This window comes from Equus caballus, chromosome 11 (assembly GCF_041296265.1).
Source record: "Equus caballus isolate H_3958 breed thoroughbred chromosome 11, TB-T2T, whole genome shotgun sequence".
In the NCBI taxonomy this organism is placed as follows: domain Eukaryota; kingdom Metazoa; phylum Chordata; class Mammalia; order Perissodactyla; family Equidae; genus Equus; species Equus caballus.
In genome coordinates, this window is record NC_091694.1 from 51,116,606 (window position 1) to 51,135,437 (window position 18,832).

General features: G+C 55.8%; 1 protein-coding gene across 1 annotated transcript; it reads left to right on the plus strand.

The window, feature by feature from the left end:
• The first annotated feature begins 257 nt into the window (after positions 1-257).
• On the plus strand, positions 258-15,408 carry GUCY2D (guanylate cyclase 2D, retinal). The gene is made up of 19 exons (XM_023653728.2): positions 258-1,255; positions 1,340-1,644; positions 3,929-4,280; positions 4,613-4,697; positions 4,975-5,077; positions 5,497-5,598; positions 7,220-7,300; positions 8,613-8,819; positions 8,916-9,072; positions 9,611-9,760; positions 10,411-10,559; positions 11,087-11,250; positions 11,333-11,525; positions 11,794-11,968; positions 12,263-12,361; positions 12,480-12,574; positions 12,711-12,796; positions 12,971-13,080; positions 13,645-15,408. Exons 1-18 carry the CDS (start codon positions 523-525, stop codon positions 13,062-13,064), a joined length of 3,330 nt encoding a protein of 1,109 aa, XP_023509496.2. The 5' UTR covers positions 258-522; the 3' UTR covers positions 13,065-13,080; positions 13,645-15,408.
• The last annotated feature ends 3,424 nt before the right edge of the window (positions 15,409-18,832 follow it).

The following is an 18,832-nucleotide window of genomic DNA, read 5'->3' on the forward strand; positions in this document are numbered from 1 at the left end:
CCCCATCCTCCACCAGCCCCTCCCTGCCTGATTAAGAGACCCTAATCAGCTTGGAGAGATTAAGCCCTCTGGCCTGCTGTTCCCACACCCCTCGCCCTGGGCCCTGGCAAAGGAGACCTGTGGGAGGGCGTCAGAAGCAGGAGCGGCCCTGTGACCCCTCACCCCAGCCCTGGGCCCGAGCTCCGGACTTTCCGGTGAGTGACAAAGGTCCCTCCTCGCGGATTCCAGGTGCCTTTTGCCCGGGAGAGACCACGGAAGGGCGTGGGGCGTGTCCTCACTGACCCCCGACGGCTCTGATGCGGGGGGAAGGGCAGATAAGGGGGAAGCTGGAAGCATAGCAAAGCAGGGGGTTCTTCCAGGCTATACCCCTGACTCCATATAGTTGTCCAAGCCTGGAGAGGGGGATGTGGAAGTGGAGACACACCACGGGTTAACGGGCTCTGAGAAACTAGGGGTTGCAGAGAGAGTTCTAGGGGGTCTCCTCCGCTCATCCTGTTCTGTTTATGCTCCCAGAAGCCGGCAATGACCGCCTGCGCTCTCCTTGCCGGTGGACTTCCCGACCCCCGGCTCTGCGCCCCCGCGCGGTGGCCTCGGTCTCCGCCCGGCCTTCTCCGGACCCTGCCCCGGCCCTGGCCTCGGCTCCGGCTCCTGCTGCTGCTGCTTCTCCTGCCGCCCTCCGTCCTCTCCGCCGTATTCAGAGTCGGGGTGCTGGGGCCCTGGGCCTGCGACCCCATCTTTGCCCGCGCCCGCCCGGAGCTGGCCGCCCGCCTGGCCGCCGCCCGCCTGAACCACGACCCTGCCCTGGAAGGCGGGCCCCGCTTCGAGGTGGCGCTGCTGCCCGAGCCGTGCCGGACGCCAGGCTCGCTGGGGGCGGTGTCCTCCGCGCTGGCCCGCGTCTCCGGCCTCGTGGGTCCCGTGAACCCTGCAGCCTGCCGGCCGGCCGAGCTACTAGCCCAAGAGGCGGGGGTCACGCTGGTGCCCTGGGGCTGCCCTGGGACGCGAGCGGCGGGCACCACGGCTCCGGCCGTGACACCTGCGGCGGACGCCCTCTACGCCCTCCTTCGCGAGTTCCGCTGGGCGCATGTGGCCTTGGTCACCGCCCCCCAGGACCTGTGGGTGGAGGCGGGACGCGCACTGTCCACCGCACTCAGGGCCCGGGGGCTGCCCGTTGCCCTAGTGACTTCCATGGAGCCCTCGGACCTATCTGGGGCCCGGGAGGCCCTGAGGAGGGTCCGGGACGGGCCCAGAGTCAGAGGTAGGCTCCCCTGTAGGGTGCGGGGAGGTCAGCGGTGCCGAGGGTAGTGGGACCGGGCGGTGAGCCGAGTCTCTGCGTCCGCAGCAGTGATCATGGTGATGCACTCCGTGCTGCTGGGCGGCGAGGAGCAGCGCTGCCTACTGGAGGCTGCAGAGGAGCTGGGCCTGGCTGATGGCTCCCTGGTCTTCCTGCCCTTTGACACGCTCCACTACGCCTTGTCCCCAGGCCCGGAGGCCTTGGCGGTACTTGCCAACAACTCCCAGCTTCGCAGGGCCCATGATGCGGTGCTCACCCTCACGCGCCACTGTCCCCTGGGAGGCAGCGTGCTGGACAGCCTGCGCAGGGCCCAAGAGCACCAGGAGCTGCCCTCTGACCTCAATCTGCAGCAGGTAGAGGGACCAGGGAGGAGGGAAAAGAGGAGGAGAGCTGGGATAGCCAAAGGGGAGAGGAGGGAGGAGGCAATGAGAGGAGAAGTGGATAGAGCCAATGGAACGAGAGGAGAATGGAGAGACGGGAGAGAGGAGGAGGATGCCAACAGGGACAGAATAACTAGCTCTAGCTGTTCCGGAGTTTCCTGGGTAATGTAGAGGCTGTGGTCTTGCTTGGGGAATCTTAGTGTGTTAGGATTGCTTCTAGAGAGTAGGCATGAGACCCCTCGAGCCCAACACCAAGGAGTAAACTCAAATGAACTTTACACTGAAACATCTTTTGCAGCCAACTTAAAAGTACACCTGCTTCCAGCACCACCAAAACATACAGTCTGTAGTACACAGCTGGTATTCCTAAGAGAGCAGGAAGGAGGGAGGATGCAGACCCAACCTTCATTCAGTTCAGAGGTGTTTGCTCTGGGGTTTCATCTAGGGGTCTTCTCTTTTGGAGGGCCTTGCCAGCTTGTGAGAAGTAGAAGTCCCTAGGTGTGAGAAGTCCCTAGGTGGAGCCAGGGGCTTCTGTAATCATTTAGATCCACAGCTTATTCCCAGCATCCAGTTAGTCCCCAGGATTCCCTGAGAACCCAGAGTCTCAGTTCAGACCATCTAGCTCCACCTCATTCACAAAAGGGAAGATAGGAACCACTAAGATAGAAGGGAATTTAGATGCCAGTGGGCAGTAAACTAACCACCACAAAGGCCCTTCTCAAAGGGGAGCACATGAGAGAGGACTGTGAACCAAGGGGGGTTGAAATATTCCCCATAAGTGCCCCTAGTCTCCCTCAAGAGGATTTGGGGTAGCCAATGGGGAGAACGGATGGGAAAATAGAAGAACAAGAGTTAGGAACCATGGTGAGATGGGATGAGGGAAGATGGAGAAAGTGGAGAAAGAAACTTTTCAGTTCTCAGTAAGTAGCACAGCCTTCCACTCAGCTGCCCAAGTGAGACCCCTGGGAGTCACCCTTGATTCCTCTAACCTTTTGCCCCTACATCCAGACATCAAGTCCTGTCACTTTTACTTCCTAAAGGTCATTAGCATCCATCCACTTCCTCCATTCTCCTTGTCACTGCCCTAGTTCAGGCCATAGCACCTCTGGCCCACATCTCCAAACAAAATCTCTCAGGTGGTCTCTGCTTCAACTCTCAGCTGCCCCAGGCCTTTCTCCACCCAACAATCAGATCAACAATCAGAACTTCAGAAATCTGACAAATCTGACAATGTCACACCCCTGTTCAAAGCCACCTCCTCACCCTGCATAGATGCAGGTCTCTTCACATGGCTTCACCAGGTCTCCTGTCTTCCTCTCTTCCTTCTTCTTTGAACTTCAGCCAGAGTGAGCTACTTTGGGTTTCCTAAATATGTCCTCCTCTTTTATATCTGTGTTGCTGGGTGTACTGTCCCTACCCTCCCCCAGATAATTCTGACTCATCCCCCGAGGGATGGTCACTTCCAGAAGCCTCTCCTCTTCTGCTAGCCTGGGTTGGAGTCCTGTTTCCTGTCTCTGAAGCTCCTCCAGTTACCGCTCCCCACCCCCATTCAGTGCACTGCTTTAGCATCCCTGCCTATCTCCTCCACTAGACGAAAGAGGCCCCGGGACAGGGACTCCATCTTGTACACTGATATCTCCCTAGTGCTTCGCTGTGAGAGATGGGAACTGGGAATGACAGAGAGGCTCCGTTAGATCAGGTGGGAAATGAAAAGAAGGGGAAATAGAAAATAGAAGCCAACGAAAAGATGGGAAAGAGACTTTTAGGTGAATAGTAGATAATGAGAGTAGTAAAAATATATGTAAGGATCATATTGATCATTTTGCGATATATACAAATATCAAGTCATTATATTGTACACCTGAAACTAATATAATGTTATATGTCAATTATTGCTCAATTTTTAAAAAGTTTTTAAAAAATATATGCAGAGAAACCAGCAGGAAAGGGAAGAGAGGGGCTGTAGGTGATGGAGAGTTAGAATTAGCCAAAGCCGAGAGAAGCTTAATGATCCTAAAAAGAAGAGAAGTCAGTGGGGAAAAGGAGTGGGACAGCCAATGGAGAGACAGGAAGAGATAGCTACGGGGGAGGGGCTTGGGGAACCTCTAACTAGGAGGTGGGCACAGTGAACACACGCCGGCCTTGAAGGGCTTGAAGGGCCCAAAGCGCTCAGTGAACGGATAGGCGGGGCCAGGGAGTCCCGGTCTGTTTATGGGTAGTGACCCCAAACCCTGAGCCCCCTACTCTCCTTCCCCAGGTATCCCCACTCTTCGGCACCATCTACGACGCGGTCTACTTGTTGGCGGGGGGCGTGGCGCGGGCGCGGGCAGCTGCAGGTGGCAGCTGGGTGTCCGGAGCAGCCGTGGCCCACCACGTCCGGGATGCTCAGGTCCCCGGCTTCTGCGGGGCCCTGGGAGGAGCCGAGGAGCCCCAGTTTGTGCTGCTGGACACGGATGCGGCGGGGGACCGGCTGTTCGCCACATACATGCTGGACCCCACCCGAGGCTCCCTCTGGTCGGCTGGGACCCCGGTGCATTTTCCTAGAGGGGGACGGGGGCCTGGGCCGGACCCCTGGTGCTGGTTTGACCCAGACGACATCTGCAACGGAGGTGAGGGCGAGCACCCCAGCCCCGACTGGGACAGTCGCCGTGGACCCTCCCATAGTGCTGAGAGTGAACTCTCGACCTGTAACTCCTCTTAGAGGCCCTTCCAGGTCCTCCTCAGATCTCTGGCTTGTGCAGGACTCCTCTCTTGTGGAACCCCAAAAGCTCTCTGGGAACCTTTCCAGCATTCCCAGACACTCCCTTTGCTGAACGCGTGGCCTTTCCCTAGATCCTGTTCCGGGCTCCCATCCCCCTTTGACGAGATTGCTTGCCTCTCGAGAGAGGGCGCCTCCCCTCGGCTACAGTCCTCAGCGTCCCTCCTCTCACTGACTCTCTAGGAGTGGAGCCCCGCCTCGTCTTTATCGGCTTCCTCCTGGCCGTTGGGATGGGGCTGGCAGGGGTCTTCCTGGCCCATTATGTGAGGTGAGTAGGGGAGTGAGGTAGGTAGGAGGTGAGCTTGGTTCTTTATCTGCCAGAAATGCAACTGTGCAGCAAAGACAGCAGGCTGGGCTCACTCAAGAGTAGAAGAAGGCAGGATTTTTTGGAGGGGGAAAAGGGGATGGATCCTGGAGGGCTGGCAGAGTCCCAGGGGATGTCCGGTTTGGGGATAGCAGCCCTCCCCTGAGCCAAAATCATCCCCTGCTGGCTTCTTCTCATGGACTTGGTCTCCTTTGGGGAGATGACCTCCTTCCCCTACCAGGCACCGGCTCCTTCACATCCAAATGGCCTCCGGCCCCAACAAGATCATCCTGACTCTGGACGACATCACCTTCCTCCACCCTCAGGGGGGCAGCTCTCGAAAGGTGGGGGAGGCAGGGAATGAGGATTCAGCTGTATAGCTCCCCTGTAGATCCTCCCCTGTATATCTGGTCCCCTTCCTGGGCCAGCCTCACTCCAGCCCCTACCTGGGAAGGCCTGGTCTCTGTCCTGGTTCTGTCCTAGGTCTGAGCTCTGGGGATCAGCACCCTCGTGTGCACAATGAGGATAAGAGCCCTGTGCTGACTGCTTTCCTGGGGCAGTTGAAACTCCAACAAGAAAATGACTATGTTTGTCTTATAAGCTGTAAAGTGCTGTGCACTTGGGAAGTGATGTCATTATCACCTTCCCTAATTAAGATTCCTTCCCCTCCCCTCTTTAATCCCCAGAACCCAGCCTGACCTCAACCCAGGACTCTGAGCCCACAGTATATTTTGAGCCCTTGCACTGACCTCTACCCTCCTAGGTGATCCAGGGGAGTCGATCGAGTCTGGCTGCCCGCAGCGTGTCAGACATTCGCAGCGTCCCCAGCCAGCCCATGGATAGCTCCAACATTGGCCTCTATGAGGTGAGCCTGACCCCACCCAGGCTGAGCTCTCTTCCTGGAGGGGCAGGGAGAGAAGGGACGCTCAGGTTGGGGGCACAGAGGAGGCAACCTCTCTAGGGAGGTAGCAGTAATGTCATATCCTGCAGGCTCCAGGAAATGGGGATGGGAGCCCAGAACAGAATCTAGGGAGAGGTGATGGATTCCTTAGGGGAGCATCTGGGAATCCACCCAGCCCCAGGATTTTCCCTTAGCTGTCATCCAGGTGAGGGCTCCTCTAAGGCCAATCACAGTGGCTCAGAGGCCGAAGGCTTGAGCTAGTAGGGAGCATGTTGGCCACTGAGGCCATCTCTGGCCCTGTTGGGAATCCCTAGCCCTGCCCCCTCAATGATCCAAGCCTTCAGGTTACTGAAGGGCACAGGCCTCCCTGGAAACACCGGGGCAGAGGGGCATCTGGGATGTGGTCTCATGGTCACAAAAAGGACATTTCCAGAACATGGATTGTTCAGGAAGGGGAGTTTCCAGACGGGGCTCTCCCCAACTCCAGCCAGGCCCAAGTCTTGGCCCCACCCAGCATTTCCACCCAACTCAGATCAGACTCAGGAACAAACCTTAGAGGGGAAGAAGAAAGTCACAAAAGGGCATTAGGACACTAACTATGGGGTCAGCAAATCTGAATGTGGTGGGATGGGTGGAGACAGTGAGAACAGAGTCAGGCAGCACTGAGAGTGAGCTCAGGAGTGGAGGTTTAGAGCTCCTGAATGTTAGGTCACTGCGAGAATGCAGAGGCTCCTGGGACGTCCGCTAGAGGCCATCACGGCCATTTCTCAGAGGGGCACTGTTGTCATTTTGGGCAGGTTGTTCTTCATTGTATGGGACTACCCTGTGACTTGAAGGATGTTTAGTGTCTTTTGTCTCTGCCTCTGTGCACTAAACACAGCCCTCAGTTCTTTTGACAATTAAAAATGCCTCCACGTTTATTTCCAAATGCTCTTTAGGAGTCAGTACCAAACCCCCTAAATTGCCTTCTAGTCCAGATACTTTATCAAATGACAAGGGCAGCCACATAATTTCAAGGTCTCGGACAAAATAAAAATGAAGAGCCCCTTGTTCTTTCAAGATGACAACAGTGGATCATTGAGCCAAGCTCAGGCTCTTGTGAGCATGGGGCCCTGTTTGACCGCACAGGTGGCATGCCCATGAACTGGCCTTGCCAACAGCTGAGGACAGCGAGACCCACAGCCCGGAGGGGAGCTGCCTACACTTCACAGTTAGTCTATAATAAAGACTGATCTACCCAGACTCCTGACTCCTAGCACAGTGCTCTCGCATGGCAACAGATGGTGATGAGTTGTGATTTCAATGACATTTGTGGTGGTAACAGCTTGCTTAATAGAACCGTTGGTGAGCACATCTGGGGTGGTGAGGACAGCCATACAGGCCTTCTGCATCTCTCTCACCTAGGGCTGGCTCTCACTCAGCTGGCAGTGCACTGGAAGACACCAAAGCCCTTGCTCTTGATGCTCTCTTTCATAGGAAGATGTGTCCTGGGGCAGTGGGCCAATGAAAATGTGGGGGCTCTTGGGCTCCTTGCATCATGGGGTTCGAAGGAATTGAATTCCCTACTCCCATCTCTCTGCTCCAGGGAGACTGGGTTTGGCTGAAGAAATTCCCAGGGGATCAGCACATCGCTATCCGCCCAGCAACCAAGACAGCCTTCTCCAAGGTGAGAGCTGGGCTTGTGATGTGTGGTGTGGGGTGGCCATCATCTCCTCCCTCCTTGCCTTCTCTTTGCAACTGGGCACAGAGCTAGGCTCCAATGTGGGAGAGAACAAGAAGGTCTCAGTAAAGTGTCCCCTCCTCTCTAAAGTAGGTTTCCCATTATGCTTGCTCATAACGCTAGTTCTATCCTTTGATGTTCTTATCATAATTTTTGTAATTGTATGTTCATCTCTGTGCTTATTTCTTATCTGCCTTCCTCGCTTGTCTGTAAGCTGAGTTAGGGCTTCCCCTTGCCCCCTCCATTGTATTTCCGGCACCCAGCACAGTGTCTGGAACACTAGAGAGACTCAATGAATGTTTGTTGAGTGAATGATAGAAGATAAAAAGTGGGTTTCCAGTTCTGTGCACAGAATGGCCTAGTTGATACATACTGAGTGAAGTGGAAAGTTGGCAAGGAGGCCATAAACTGGCTTACTTTGGTCCTTCCAACCTTAATGCCTTATTCCCCCCAACAGGAAGGAAGGGCTCCTTCCTTCCCTGACATCTCCACAGGAGCTCTTGACCACAGCTGCAGAATGACTTAAATAGACTACCTGTATGGGTCAATGGACTAAATCACCATTTAACAGCAAGTGTTTAAAATGGAAAGGAGCCCCTTACCGGGCATGTGGACAAAAGAAAAGCTAGAAAAGGCGGCCGGTCACCTGCTAGCTCCCTTTTTCCCAGCATGCCCGGATTGTGAGGGTGCTCAGTCCTGTGGAGTGGGTGTGACTTTGTTGATGGCTCCTCTGGGACCACAGCTTGGCTGCTCAGTCCCTCCTTCAGAAGCTGGGAAGGATGGGAGCCTCAGACATGTCTGACTCAATGCTGTAACCAAGCGAAGCCGCCAGAGGGCCTGCTGAGACACTGACACAAGCCGTTTCTGGTGTTTCTTGAAAGCAATGCAGCTTCTCCTTGGCTCTCCCCGCAAAGGCTGTTACATCAGAAGGGAAGAGGGGTGGTGCTTCTCCTTCACAACGTGTTTTCCCTGAAGACCCTGGGCAGTTCCAAGTCTTACGGTTACTAAATCAGAACCTGCCTGGGTCCTGACTACCAGTGCAAGGTTGTCTCTTCATCCCTAACATGCAGCTAAACCATACTCAGCATGAGAACAGTGGCCTTTGATCATGTTGTCTTTCCCAGAGAGAGAAGTCATTTCCATTTACCTTTTTTATCCCATCTTCCGAATTTGGATACTTGAAACCAGACCTGAATAACAGCGCCCTCCCCACGTGGCCCCCAGGACAGAACATGCCTGTTAACTTTGCCCCTCTCAGCTCCGGGAGCTCCGGCACGAGAACGTGGCTCTCTACCTGGGGCTTTTCCTGGCGGGGGGAAGCAGCGGCGCCGCGGCTCCCAGGGAAGGCATGCTGGCTGTGGTCTCAGAGCACTGTGCCCGGGGCTCCCTCCACGACCTCCTCGCCCAGAGAGACATAAAGCTGGACTGGATGTTCAAGTCCTCCCTCCTACTGGACCTCATCAAGGTGTGTGGGGTGGAAGGAGGGGTGGGAGGGGTGGGAGGGAGGAGAGGGCAAGGGAACGGCGCGGGGTCAGGCTGCCTCTTACCCGACCCCTGCCAGGGAATGAGGTATTTGCACCATCGAGGCGTGGCTCACGGGCGGCTGAAGTCACGGAACTGCGTGGTGGACGGGAGGTTCGTGCTTAAAGTCACCGACCACGGCCACGGGCGACTGCTGGAAGCGCAGAAGGTGTTACCGGAGCCTCCCAGCGCGGAGGGTAGGATTTCCCGGTTGCCTCCCGCGCGGACGAGCATACCCCCGGGATCCCCATCAGTTCAAGAGCCCCTCCCTCCCTCCGCCCTCACACTCTTGCCATCCCACATCCACAGGACGCCACTCCTGCTATGGAAAAGGTCTTGTGACCTCTGTGTGTGTGTGGGAGGGGGGAGGGCGGGGTGGGTAGCGGGGTCTTCTTAGGGGGCAGGAATTGCGCCTGAGGGGCGGAGCCCCGTCCTTGCTCTCGAGTCGGCTCTAAGTGGGGCTTTGCCTAAGGGCGGGGCTTGTGCCCGAGGGACGGAGTCTTCCCTGGGTGCCGCTTTGTCTGAAGGGCAGGGCCTATTTGTGAGGGCCTGGCTTTCTCGGAGACAGGCTTTGGGTTTCTGGTAGTTTCTCTTGGTGATAGCTGCAGGATGCAGGGCCAGACTCAGACTGGGGGCTTGGTGAGCGGGTGCGAGCCTGGGTTTTCTGGGGAGAGTGGGGGTCTGTCCCCAGCTCCCCCAAGGCAGAAGTGCGCACGCCCCCTTTCCCATCCCCAGACCAGCTATGGACAGCCCCAGAGCTGCTTCGGGACCCAGCCCTGGAGCGCCAGGGAACGCTGGCCGGCGATGTCTTCAGCCTGGGCATCATCATTCAGGAGGTCGTGTGCCGCAGCACCCCCTACGCCATGCTGGAGCTGACTCCCGAGGGTAGGGACGCCCCTCGCATAACGTTAGGACCAGAAAGGCACCCAGATGTTAGGCAGAGCCATGCCAGAGCCAGCCTCCCTCTTTTCCCTAACGCGGGATGATGAGTTTAATTATGTGGGCCTCCCTTAAAGCTGGGGTCTGAAGCAGCAGGGCAGTGGAGAGCCAAGCATCAGGATGGGAGGGGGTGGGCTTCTGTGCCCAGACCTCAGAGGTTTCCTCTGTCCTGATCCTGGACCAAACCTGCCCCCCCCCAGCTGACAGAGCAGGCTCATCTCTGGTTCTTAGGGGCTCCAGGGAAGCAGCAGGGTAAGGTGGGGAGGGGAAAGACAGCAGTCGCATCTGGTGCAAATCCATATATACTTATCATCTATAGGACTCGGCAAGCTACTTGATCACCCTCTCACTTTTCTTATATTCAATAAATATTCATCTCTTTGCCTGTCATGTCTTACTGTCCCCCGTCCCACACGGTACAGGATCCTCTTGTTACTCGCAGCAACCCCCCTCCACACTACACTCCCCTACTTATTGAAGCTCTGATCAAAGGGCCCCCTTCCGGTCCCCTCATCTTGGGCTTCAACAATCAGGCCAGAGTCAGAGGTGGCTTCTGCTCTGGAGCACCCCCTCTGATGGTCTCCTCATGCCTCCAGAAGTGGTGCAGAGGTTGCAGACCCCCCCACCGCTGTGTCGGCCCTCGGTGTCCATGGACCAGGCACCCATGGAGTGCATCCAGCTGATGAAACAGTGCTGGGCAGAGCAGCCGGACCTTCGGCCTTCCATGGACCGCACCTTTGACCTGGTCAGGGGCTGGGATTGGGCAAAGGCTCCGCTGGCCACTTGTCAGCAACCTGCGGAGGCTGCAGGAAGGCAGGCTGGCAGGACCTCTGATCTTCCCGTCTACTTCCCAAGGGGTAGCCTGAGCACTGGGGGTTTGGTGGGGGTGGAGTTAGAATGGGAGCTGTGAAGGCCTTTGGAGCAAGAGACAGAGCTCTGGGTAAGAGAAATATTCTGTTCAATTCAAACAACATTTATTGAGAATCAAGTATATGCTCAGCCTATTGTGGCAGAAAGACCCTTGCTCTGGGGGCCCAAAGCTGGACTGGTTCCAGTGTCCTATCAATTACCAGCTGAAAACAGCTAACCTCTTGGAACCCCCATTTCCCATATGCCTCCTGATAATGTCTGCAAACACAGTGCCCAGCACCCCAGCAGGGCTTAATGAGTAGAAGATGGATGGAGGGGAAAGGATCAGGCATAGTACACCCCATGAGAGGGGCATGACAGCCCAGGTCCTCAGCAGTCCCACCAGCTTCCTCCTCCTCCCAGTTCAAGAGCATCAACAAGGGCCGGAAGACGAACATCATCGACTCAATGCTGCGGATGCTGGAACAGTACTCTAGTAACCTGGAGGACCTGATCCGGGAGCGCACAGAGGAACTGGAGCTGGAAAAGCAGAAGACAGACCGCCTGCTGACGCAGATGCTGCCTCCGTGGGTGCCAGGGGGAAGCGGGTGAGGAGGGCAGCTGGAATCCAGCCAGACTCCAGGTGATCTCATGGCCCGCCATCCCTAGGTCTGTGGCTGAAGCCCTGAAGATGGGGACACCTGTGGAGCCCGAGTACTTTGAGGAGGTGACACTGTACTTTAGTGACATCGTGGGTTTCACCACCATCTCAGCCATGAGTGAGCCCATCGAAGTGGTAGACCTGCTCAATGACCTCTACACGCTGTTTGATGCCATCATTGGCTCCCACGATGTCTACAAGGTGGGGTGTGTGGGAGGCAAGCCCTCCTTCAGCTTCACCAGCCTCCAGCTCAGCCCTTTCTGCTCAGCCACCTGCCCCAGGCCGCCAGCCCAAGCCCCTTTTCCAGTCCTCTTATACCTTATCTCTTCTGCCAGTCCCCAGCTCAGTTCCACAGCTGGAGGGCTCCCCAGAATCTCTGTATTAACCCCAGTTTAGGCCTCCTGACAAGGGACAATCACTTTGGGCGACAGAGGTGTTTAGTAGTGAATTTACACAACCCTTCCCCCAGGTGGAGACAATTGGGGACGCCTATATGGTGGCCTCGGGGCTGCCCCAGCGCAATGGGCAGCGGCACGCGGCAGAGATCGCAAATATGGCGTTGGACATCCTCAGTGCTGTGGGGTCCTTTCGCATGCGCCACATGCCCGAGGTGCCCGTGCGCATCCGTATCGGCCTGCACTCGGGTAAGCCCCGGCCCTTCGGGGCACCACCCCATCTCCCTCTTTGGGGCCGGCTCCATATTTCCTACACAGGAGGCAAACTCGTGGGGTGGGTGGGAGAGGGGACTTGTCTTGAAGCCTCCTTTGCGTAGCAGACACCCCATCGTAATATAAGAGGGTACACTTGAGAGTGTTTCTTTGGGGAGCTGGTGGAGAGTATGGGGTGCTGAAGTCCCCCAAGGCCCTAGGTGCCGCCCAGACGCCAGGCACGGCCAGCTTCAGCCCAGCCCCGCCCGCCGACCCCGCGCATCTCCGCAGGCCCGTGCGTGGCGGGCGTGGTGGGCCTCACCATGCCGCGGTACTGCCTGTTTGGGGACACGGTGAACACTGCCTCGCGCATGGAGTCCACCGGTCTGCGTGAGTGTGACCGAGGCGGGAGGGGTAGGGCGACGTCGCGCAGCCCGATGGGGTAACGGCCTGGGAGGGGGTCTGCGGGAGGGGAGTCCCGAGCTCACGGCGTTCCCCGTTGTCCCAGCTTACCGCATCCACGTGAACATGAGCACTGTGCGGATTCTTCGCGCTCTGGATGAGGGCTTCCAGGTGGAGGTGCGAGGCCGCACGGAGCTGAAGGTGAGGCCGGGCCCCGCCCCCTGCTGGGCGACAGCTCTGGCGAGGGGCACGCCAAATCTCCAGGTTTCGCTGCGACCTGCAGATCCACCTTCTTCACCCCAGTCCCGCTAAGTCCTCCGTCCCCCTGCCTCCCCAGGGCAAGGGCGTCGAGGACACGTACTGGCTAGTGGGTAGACGCGGCTTCAACAAGCCTATCCCCAAACCGCCTGACCTGCAACCGGGGTGAGGAGCCGGCATGGGCGGGCAGGGCGTGTTACGGGGCACAGCCCGGGTGGACCCCTTCTCCCTGCCTCCCACCCTGTATTCGACGTCGCCGGCGTAAAGTAGAGATGACCTGGGCCCTGCCCTCCCGGCCGCAATTCCCCCTTTCTGAGGCTGCCGCCTCCTTCCCCTCAGGGCCAGCAACCACGGCATCAGCCTGCAGGAGATTCCCCCGGAGCGGCGCCAAAAGCTGGAGAAGGCGAGGCCGGGCCAGTTCTCCGGAAAGTGAAGCCCGGTCCCTACAGGTGCTGCCCTCTCAGCTCCCGCCCAGCTGCCAATATCCCCTCAGACTGGGGGGCTGCATACACGGCCCGGGAGATGCTCCCTGGCAGACAGGAGCCTCTTCCGCAGCCTGAGGCCTAGTGCTGCCTGCAAACTTCCCATCCCAGCCCAGTGTCCCTATTCCTCTCTGATTCAGTGAGCCCAGGCTGGATCCTAAACCCAGGGATCTCCCCTGGGAGGGCAGCGCCAGCCGCAGGGATTCTGGTTTAGTATTTCTGGAGTGGTCCAGGAATGCAGACATGGGAACCTCTGTAATCATGACCTTCTGTGACCTCTCCTCTGACCCCCACTGCATTAACCAGGGCTCCCCCCAGGCCTCACAGGCTGTGCACTGCACAAGAGACAGAACCCTAGGGGGCAACATTCACTAAAGGACAAGGTAACTGCTGCCCCTGGAGGTCTGTTAGAGCAGAAGCCCTGCCTGCTACCCTCTTTCAAGAAACTCGGATCCATGACCCTCCCCTTCCTAGGTGAATCCCATGACCCCTCCCCATGATTTCCCTCTGAGACACTCCTCTTTTCCTCAGGATGATTCCAGAAGGTCCTTTTCCTGAAAGTTGCTGCTACAGGTGACTGAAAGTCTGGCTAATACCAGTGGCTTCTGTCCAGCTCTGCCTCAAAGGATTCTGGGCCTTTACAGGAGCTGGTTGCAAACCAGCTGTGTGATCGTGGGAAAGTCTCATGCACTCTCTGGGCTTGGGTTCCCCTCCAAGGCGAAATGAGGAGTGGCCTAGGTGGTTCCCACACCCCCCAGCTCTGACAGCTGGACTTCAGGATGATTGGCCTTGGGATATGGAGCACTGGGCATGTGACCTCCAGCCCCAGTGATCCCGAGCCCATCGGGGGATGCTGGGATGGGGGATTGTCCCCTCTCCAGGGCCTCTCAAGGACCCTGGAAGGAGGATCTGGGATTGGATGCCCCAACTCCAGAGGAGGTAGAGACCTGATCCAGGAGAGCGTGGGTTGTCTTGTGGCCTGAGGAGGCAGGTGCTTCTGTTTAGCCTCAAGCCTCCTTCCCTTCTCCATCCCTCACAAGTCAGAACCTGGCTCCTTCTCCTGTGGGCATAACCAGATAGCTTGCCCAAGCGCAGAGAAAAGTTGTTTCAAGACTTTGGGGAAAGGAAGGTAAACAGATTGCACCAAACCTTTATTAACCAGAACACCCGGGACTAGTAGTATCTCCTGTGTAACTGAGCGCTGCTGAGGAAGCAACTGGACAGAGACTCTTCTTGGCAACAGTGTCCACTCCCTTCCTGATAGGTCCCCAACTGAAGTTTCTTCTGTGGAACTCTGATGTTCCAGATCCCAGGCCTGGGCATGTTTGACTCTGGGTGTCCTTCACCATTGCTGCAGAGCCTGGCCGAAGTTAGCAGAAGCTGCAGCCACTCAGGCTGCGACCATAGGTAGTGAGCATCCAGTCCCTGGAGGTGTGCAAGCAGAACTGGAGACATCATTGACCAGGCATGTACAATCAGAGGGAATTCTTAGGTAGAAGGATGAACTAAATCCTCACTACACAAGATGTAGTTGGTGGACCAGCAGCAGTGACATCACCGGGGAGCTTGTTGGAAATGCAGAATCCAGGCCCAGACCTACTGAATCACAATCTGCATTTTAACAAGTTCCCTCAAGTATTTACATGCACATTAAAGTTTCTGAATCATGGAACTAAATAATCCTAGGATCCCTAAAATCTTAGAATCTCTAAGATTTCATAAAAGCCAGATGAGAAACCAGCCATAAGACTTGTTTTGTTTGGCCTATGGGGTGTTTTGTTTTTTGTTTTGAGGTAACATTTAAAAATCAAGAGATACCACGTCTTAAAAATGTATACCAAATTTCCCTCTTCTCTTGAAATCAAAAACCCCGCACAGGGGCAACTGCTGAGTTTCCACTGGCACTAAAGAGTGACTGTCCCCTTTCTCCAGGGCCTCGCTCTTCAGTTCTCGCTGTCTCCACCTCCCAGAGTCCTAGACACCAAGATTTTCTGAACTTCCTTTGTGTACCTCTCTGGTGCCTGTAGGCATTTGAGCTCAGGCCTCCTGGAGTAGCTGATGTTAGGATGACAGATGCTCCTGCAGGTTGTGTTGCCTGACTCATGAAAACCACCAGTTTAGTGATCTTCCCCTCCCTAAAGGTAGAGAGAGAACGTATTAGAAATCGAAAATCCAGCATTTGTAGGTTCTGGTTACCTAAGGTGGTGCTGCTATCGTGAGTAATTTAGTGCAATTTAAAAAACGTTTTTAACTGAGTTTGGAGATGATGAATTAAAGATTTTTTTTAAACCCCGATGCACACACATAAAAATATTTCTTAAATTACATAGATTCTTAAATATCTCTCTTCAGATTTGCTCTGTGGTTAGGGCCCAGAGATTGAGGGCAGACTCTGAATTGCTGGGGCTGGAGCTGACTGTGTGGGTGTAGCTCTTACTCCCCTGCCTCTTCTCTCCCTCCCCACCCCACGCCTTCCCTCTCCTTCCCTTTCTGCCCATGCGGGCGGCGCCGGGGTAGTTAATGGCCTGTGATTCAGGTCAATCTCAGGGAAGAGTCAACCTGAGTGCAAGATGATGTCCACCTGCTGTCATGTTGGGACCTGAGAGGGTGTGGGCAGGCTGAGGGAAGACACCCACCAGAGTGGGTGGAGAAGCAAGATGGATGGGGCCCAAACCCAGTCTGGGGAATAGGTGGGGTAAATGGTGTGAACAGGGCTGAGCAGGTCCTTTCATACCCTCAACTCGGTCTTGTTCCCAGGCCCCAATTTCAAAGGGGGGAGGAGCCTGGTAAAGGAGAGTCCCGTCCTCCTCCCCAGCTAGGAGAACTTGCCCCAGAGTTCACAGAGCTGGTAGGAGAAGAGAAGGGGAAAAACTAAGCCTCCGTCTCCTCTCTGCCCTTCAGCTTCCCCTTTCTCTCCCTGTCTCTCCCTCTCTCTCAGTCTCCTCTAGTCTCCTCTCTGTCCCCAGTGGCCTCTTTCTCTCTGCCCAGCAGTTTCTCCCTGCCTTTCTCTACAGTTCCTCCATTTCTGTGGAACCTTTTTCCTGGGCCCAGCCAGTATCCTAGAGCCCTGCTCCCCTCTGACCGGTTCCTCTCTACCCACTCACCCCTGTTGTTCCTGGAGAGCGCCTGGCTTGGTCATCAGGCACTTCCCACCTTCAGATGTGTTTACACTACCTCTGCCAGCTGGCCTGTGCCAGGAGCCCACACTTGGGGCTGTCCTTGCCTTTGGGATGGCTCTGTAACTGGAACCCATGATGGCCAAAGCAGGGACCTCACGCAGCTACTGCTGCTTCAGTCCCATAGCTGGGACTCTACATCATGAACCGGGGCTCACCTGGCGCCTTTTCTCTGTGCTGCTCCTCAGGGTCTGGGCCCCGTTCCCATCCCCCCCTGCAGGGGACCCCAGGCACCCCCCTTTGGAGAATCTGGGATGCTGCATTGTGGGCTGGGATCTCCTGGACTGTGCACAGTGGACACTAGGCTATGTGCTGTCATGTTGGGGCCTGAGAGGGTGGGGGCTGAAATGAAGGCTTGGTTTCTTCCATTTCATGGTGTGTGATCCTTTTGGCCTGGGTAGTCTGAACACCCCCATCCCCGGAATGTTCAAACCTGGCATTGCCAGAGAGGGCTTCAAAGAGAGGTGAACCCTAGAGATGACCGGAGCAGGGAGAAGTGAGCTGGGGCCAACAATCCTCCAGGAAGTCCTCTGCTCAGGGGGTCTGCTCTGAGGGTACCAAGCAGGAAAGCCTTAGAACTTTCAGGCTTCTAGAAAAGACCAGGGTCTCTGAGGTTCTGGAAATGGGTGGTGTGGCCTCATCCCTTGATTGTAGGCTGGAGAGAGGAAGGAAGAGAAAGGCAGAGCATGTCTATGGCCAAGACCCATGACCCATGGAAGCCAGAGTCCAGGACTACAGAAACAGGGTCCCCTAATGGAGAAGTTGAGGTCCATTGGTCTCAGGCAGGACTCACCAACAACCCACACTCCACCTCCAGCCCCTCAAGAGCCTGCCACTGGGGCATTAGAACAGGACAGACCATCCCAAAGCCACCAATAGATAACCAGCCCATTGGTCATCGATTTTCTTTGAGCCCAGCTATCCCAGCCCCAGGCCCACTGTTCCTGACATGACAACTTGTAATGAACATCAGTTGTTCTGCCTTCTAGCATCCATCCTGCTCAGTGGTGGGCAACCATCCCTGCCCCATTCTCAGCCCCTGTGGAACTGGGTGAAACTGACCCCAGACCTCCCCATCCAGTCCTGCCCAATCATTCCATCCCTGTGGCCGCAGAGATTGCCTTAAGGGCAGGCAGGTGACCTGGGCCAGGCAAAAGAGGCTAGTGCTGCAATGTTGCTGGAAGCCTAGTGAAGAAGTTGTCTCTTTTCTGTGGGGTTGCTGAGAGAATGGAACGCTGAGTGGTCTTGCCACCACAAAGACAAGGCGCAGAACTAATAGACGGGCAGAGACGAAGTCTTGCCGCCACTGTTTAAGCCTCCACACCTCACAGGGCCTAAAGCCAGATCCAGCTGTTTGAGTACCATGAGCTGGGCAAGTTGTTTTCTTTACTTAAGACAGATTAAATCGTACTTTCTGTTCCTTGAAGTCAAAACTGTCCTGACCGACATTTCTCAAAAGGATTATAGAATACAGTTGAGAGTTAGACTGATTTAATAGGAAAGAAAAGTGGAAAACCCTGGCTTAGGAGGGAGAAGGGGAGAGAAGGTTGAACGGTCAAGAGACAACAGTCCCCAAGTCCTGACTCCACTGAGAGTCAGCCCAGGCCCTTCCCCTGTGCTGTGACTGTTTGTGAAAATCCCATTTACAGGGACGCTAACCCAGGGAAAGGTTAGGGCTGGGGTGAGAAAATGTTCACAGCCTTGTAGCCTTGCCAGGACTTTTGTGCTGAGCCAGTGTTTAGAAGGTGGAGGAATCCATCGCTCTGCCCCAGGGGAGATGATGCAAAGGAAAGTACAATGAATTCTCAACTTAGCCCAGGACTGGATGTCAACATCTTTGTGAGTAATGTGACTAGGCTTTGACAGGGAAATTTGGGTTGGGGCAGATGGCACTCCCTTCTGGGACGGGAAGGGGAGTAGAGGAAGTGGGGAGATGGACAGCTGTGATATCTGAGAAGCCAGGTTCACGCAGTTCAGCTCTTATTCGTCACAGTCTGGAGACTTGCCCATTCAAACTAAAGCCATTTTTGTCACCTCCACCAGGGACATTCCACCTCACCACCCACCCCTGAGTCTGGGTCTTTGGCCCTGGATCTAGAGAAGGGCCTGCTTTCCAAGCATTTACCTGTCCTGCTCCCAGGGAACATTGACCCTGCCATTTAAAAAGCATGTCCCCATACACGGTCTCTAATCCTCACACAACCCATTGTTATACACATGAAAACTGAGGCTCCCCGCGGTGAAATGACTTGCTAAAGACTGCACGTCCAGCAGATTTTGGGGTCAGGAAGCAAACCCAAGAGTTGAGACTCTGGGCCTCAGGGTGCCTCTCAATGGTGCCCTGGAGATGCTTACCTTACAGGCAGTCCTGCTTCATGCCCCCTTGATTCTTTTCTGCAAGAGCACGATTTAAACTCCAAATCAATGTCTGTGTAATCACATTATGGAAGAGTTTTGACTTGGTGGTATCTGAACAGGAACACATTTTACATTTCTCTAATCAGTGCCTTCAAAAGCCCAGTCTAGGGCCAGCCCGGAGGCGC

What these genes read in the sequence shown, in the direction of transcription:
- GUCY2D (XM_023653728.2), top strand. Translation starts at nt 523, where the DNA reads ATGACCGCCTGCGCTCTCCTTGCCGGTGGACTTCCCGACCCCCGGCTC. An exon ending in GGACGGGCCCAGAGTCAGAG is followed by an intron (nt 1,256 to 1,339) that starts GTAGGCTCCCCT and finishes CTGCGTCCGCAG; the next exon opens with CAGTGATCATGGTGATGCAC. An exon ending in GAGGCCGCACGGAGCTGAAG is followed by an intron (nt 12,575 to 12,710) that starts GTGAGGCCGGGC and finishes CTGCCTCCCCAG; the next exon opens with GGCAAGGGCGTCGAGGACAC.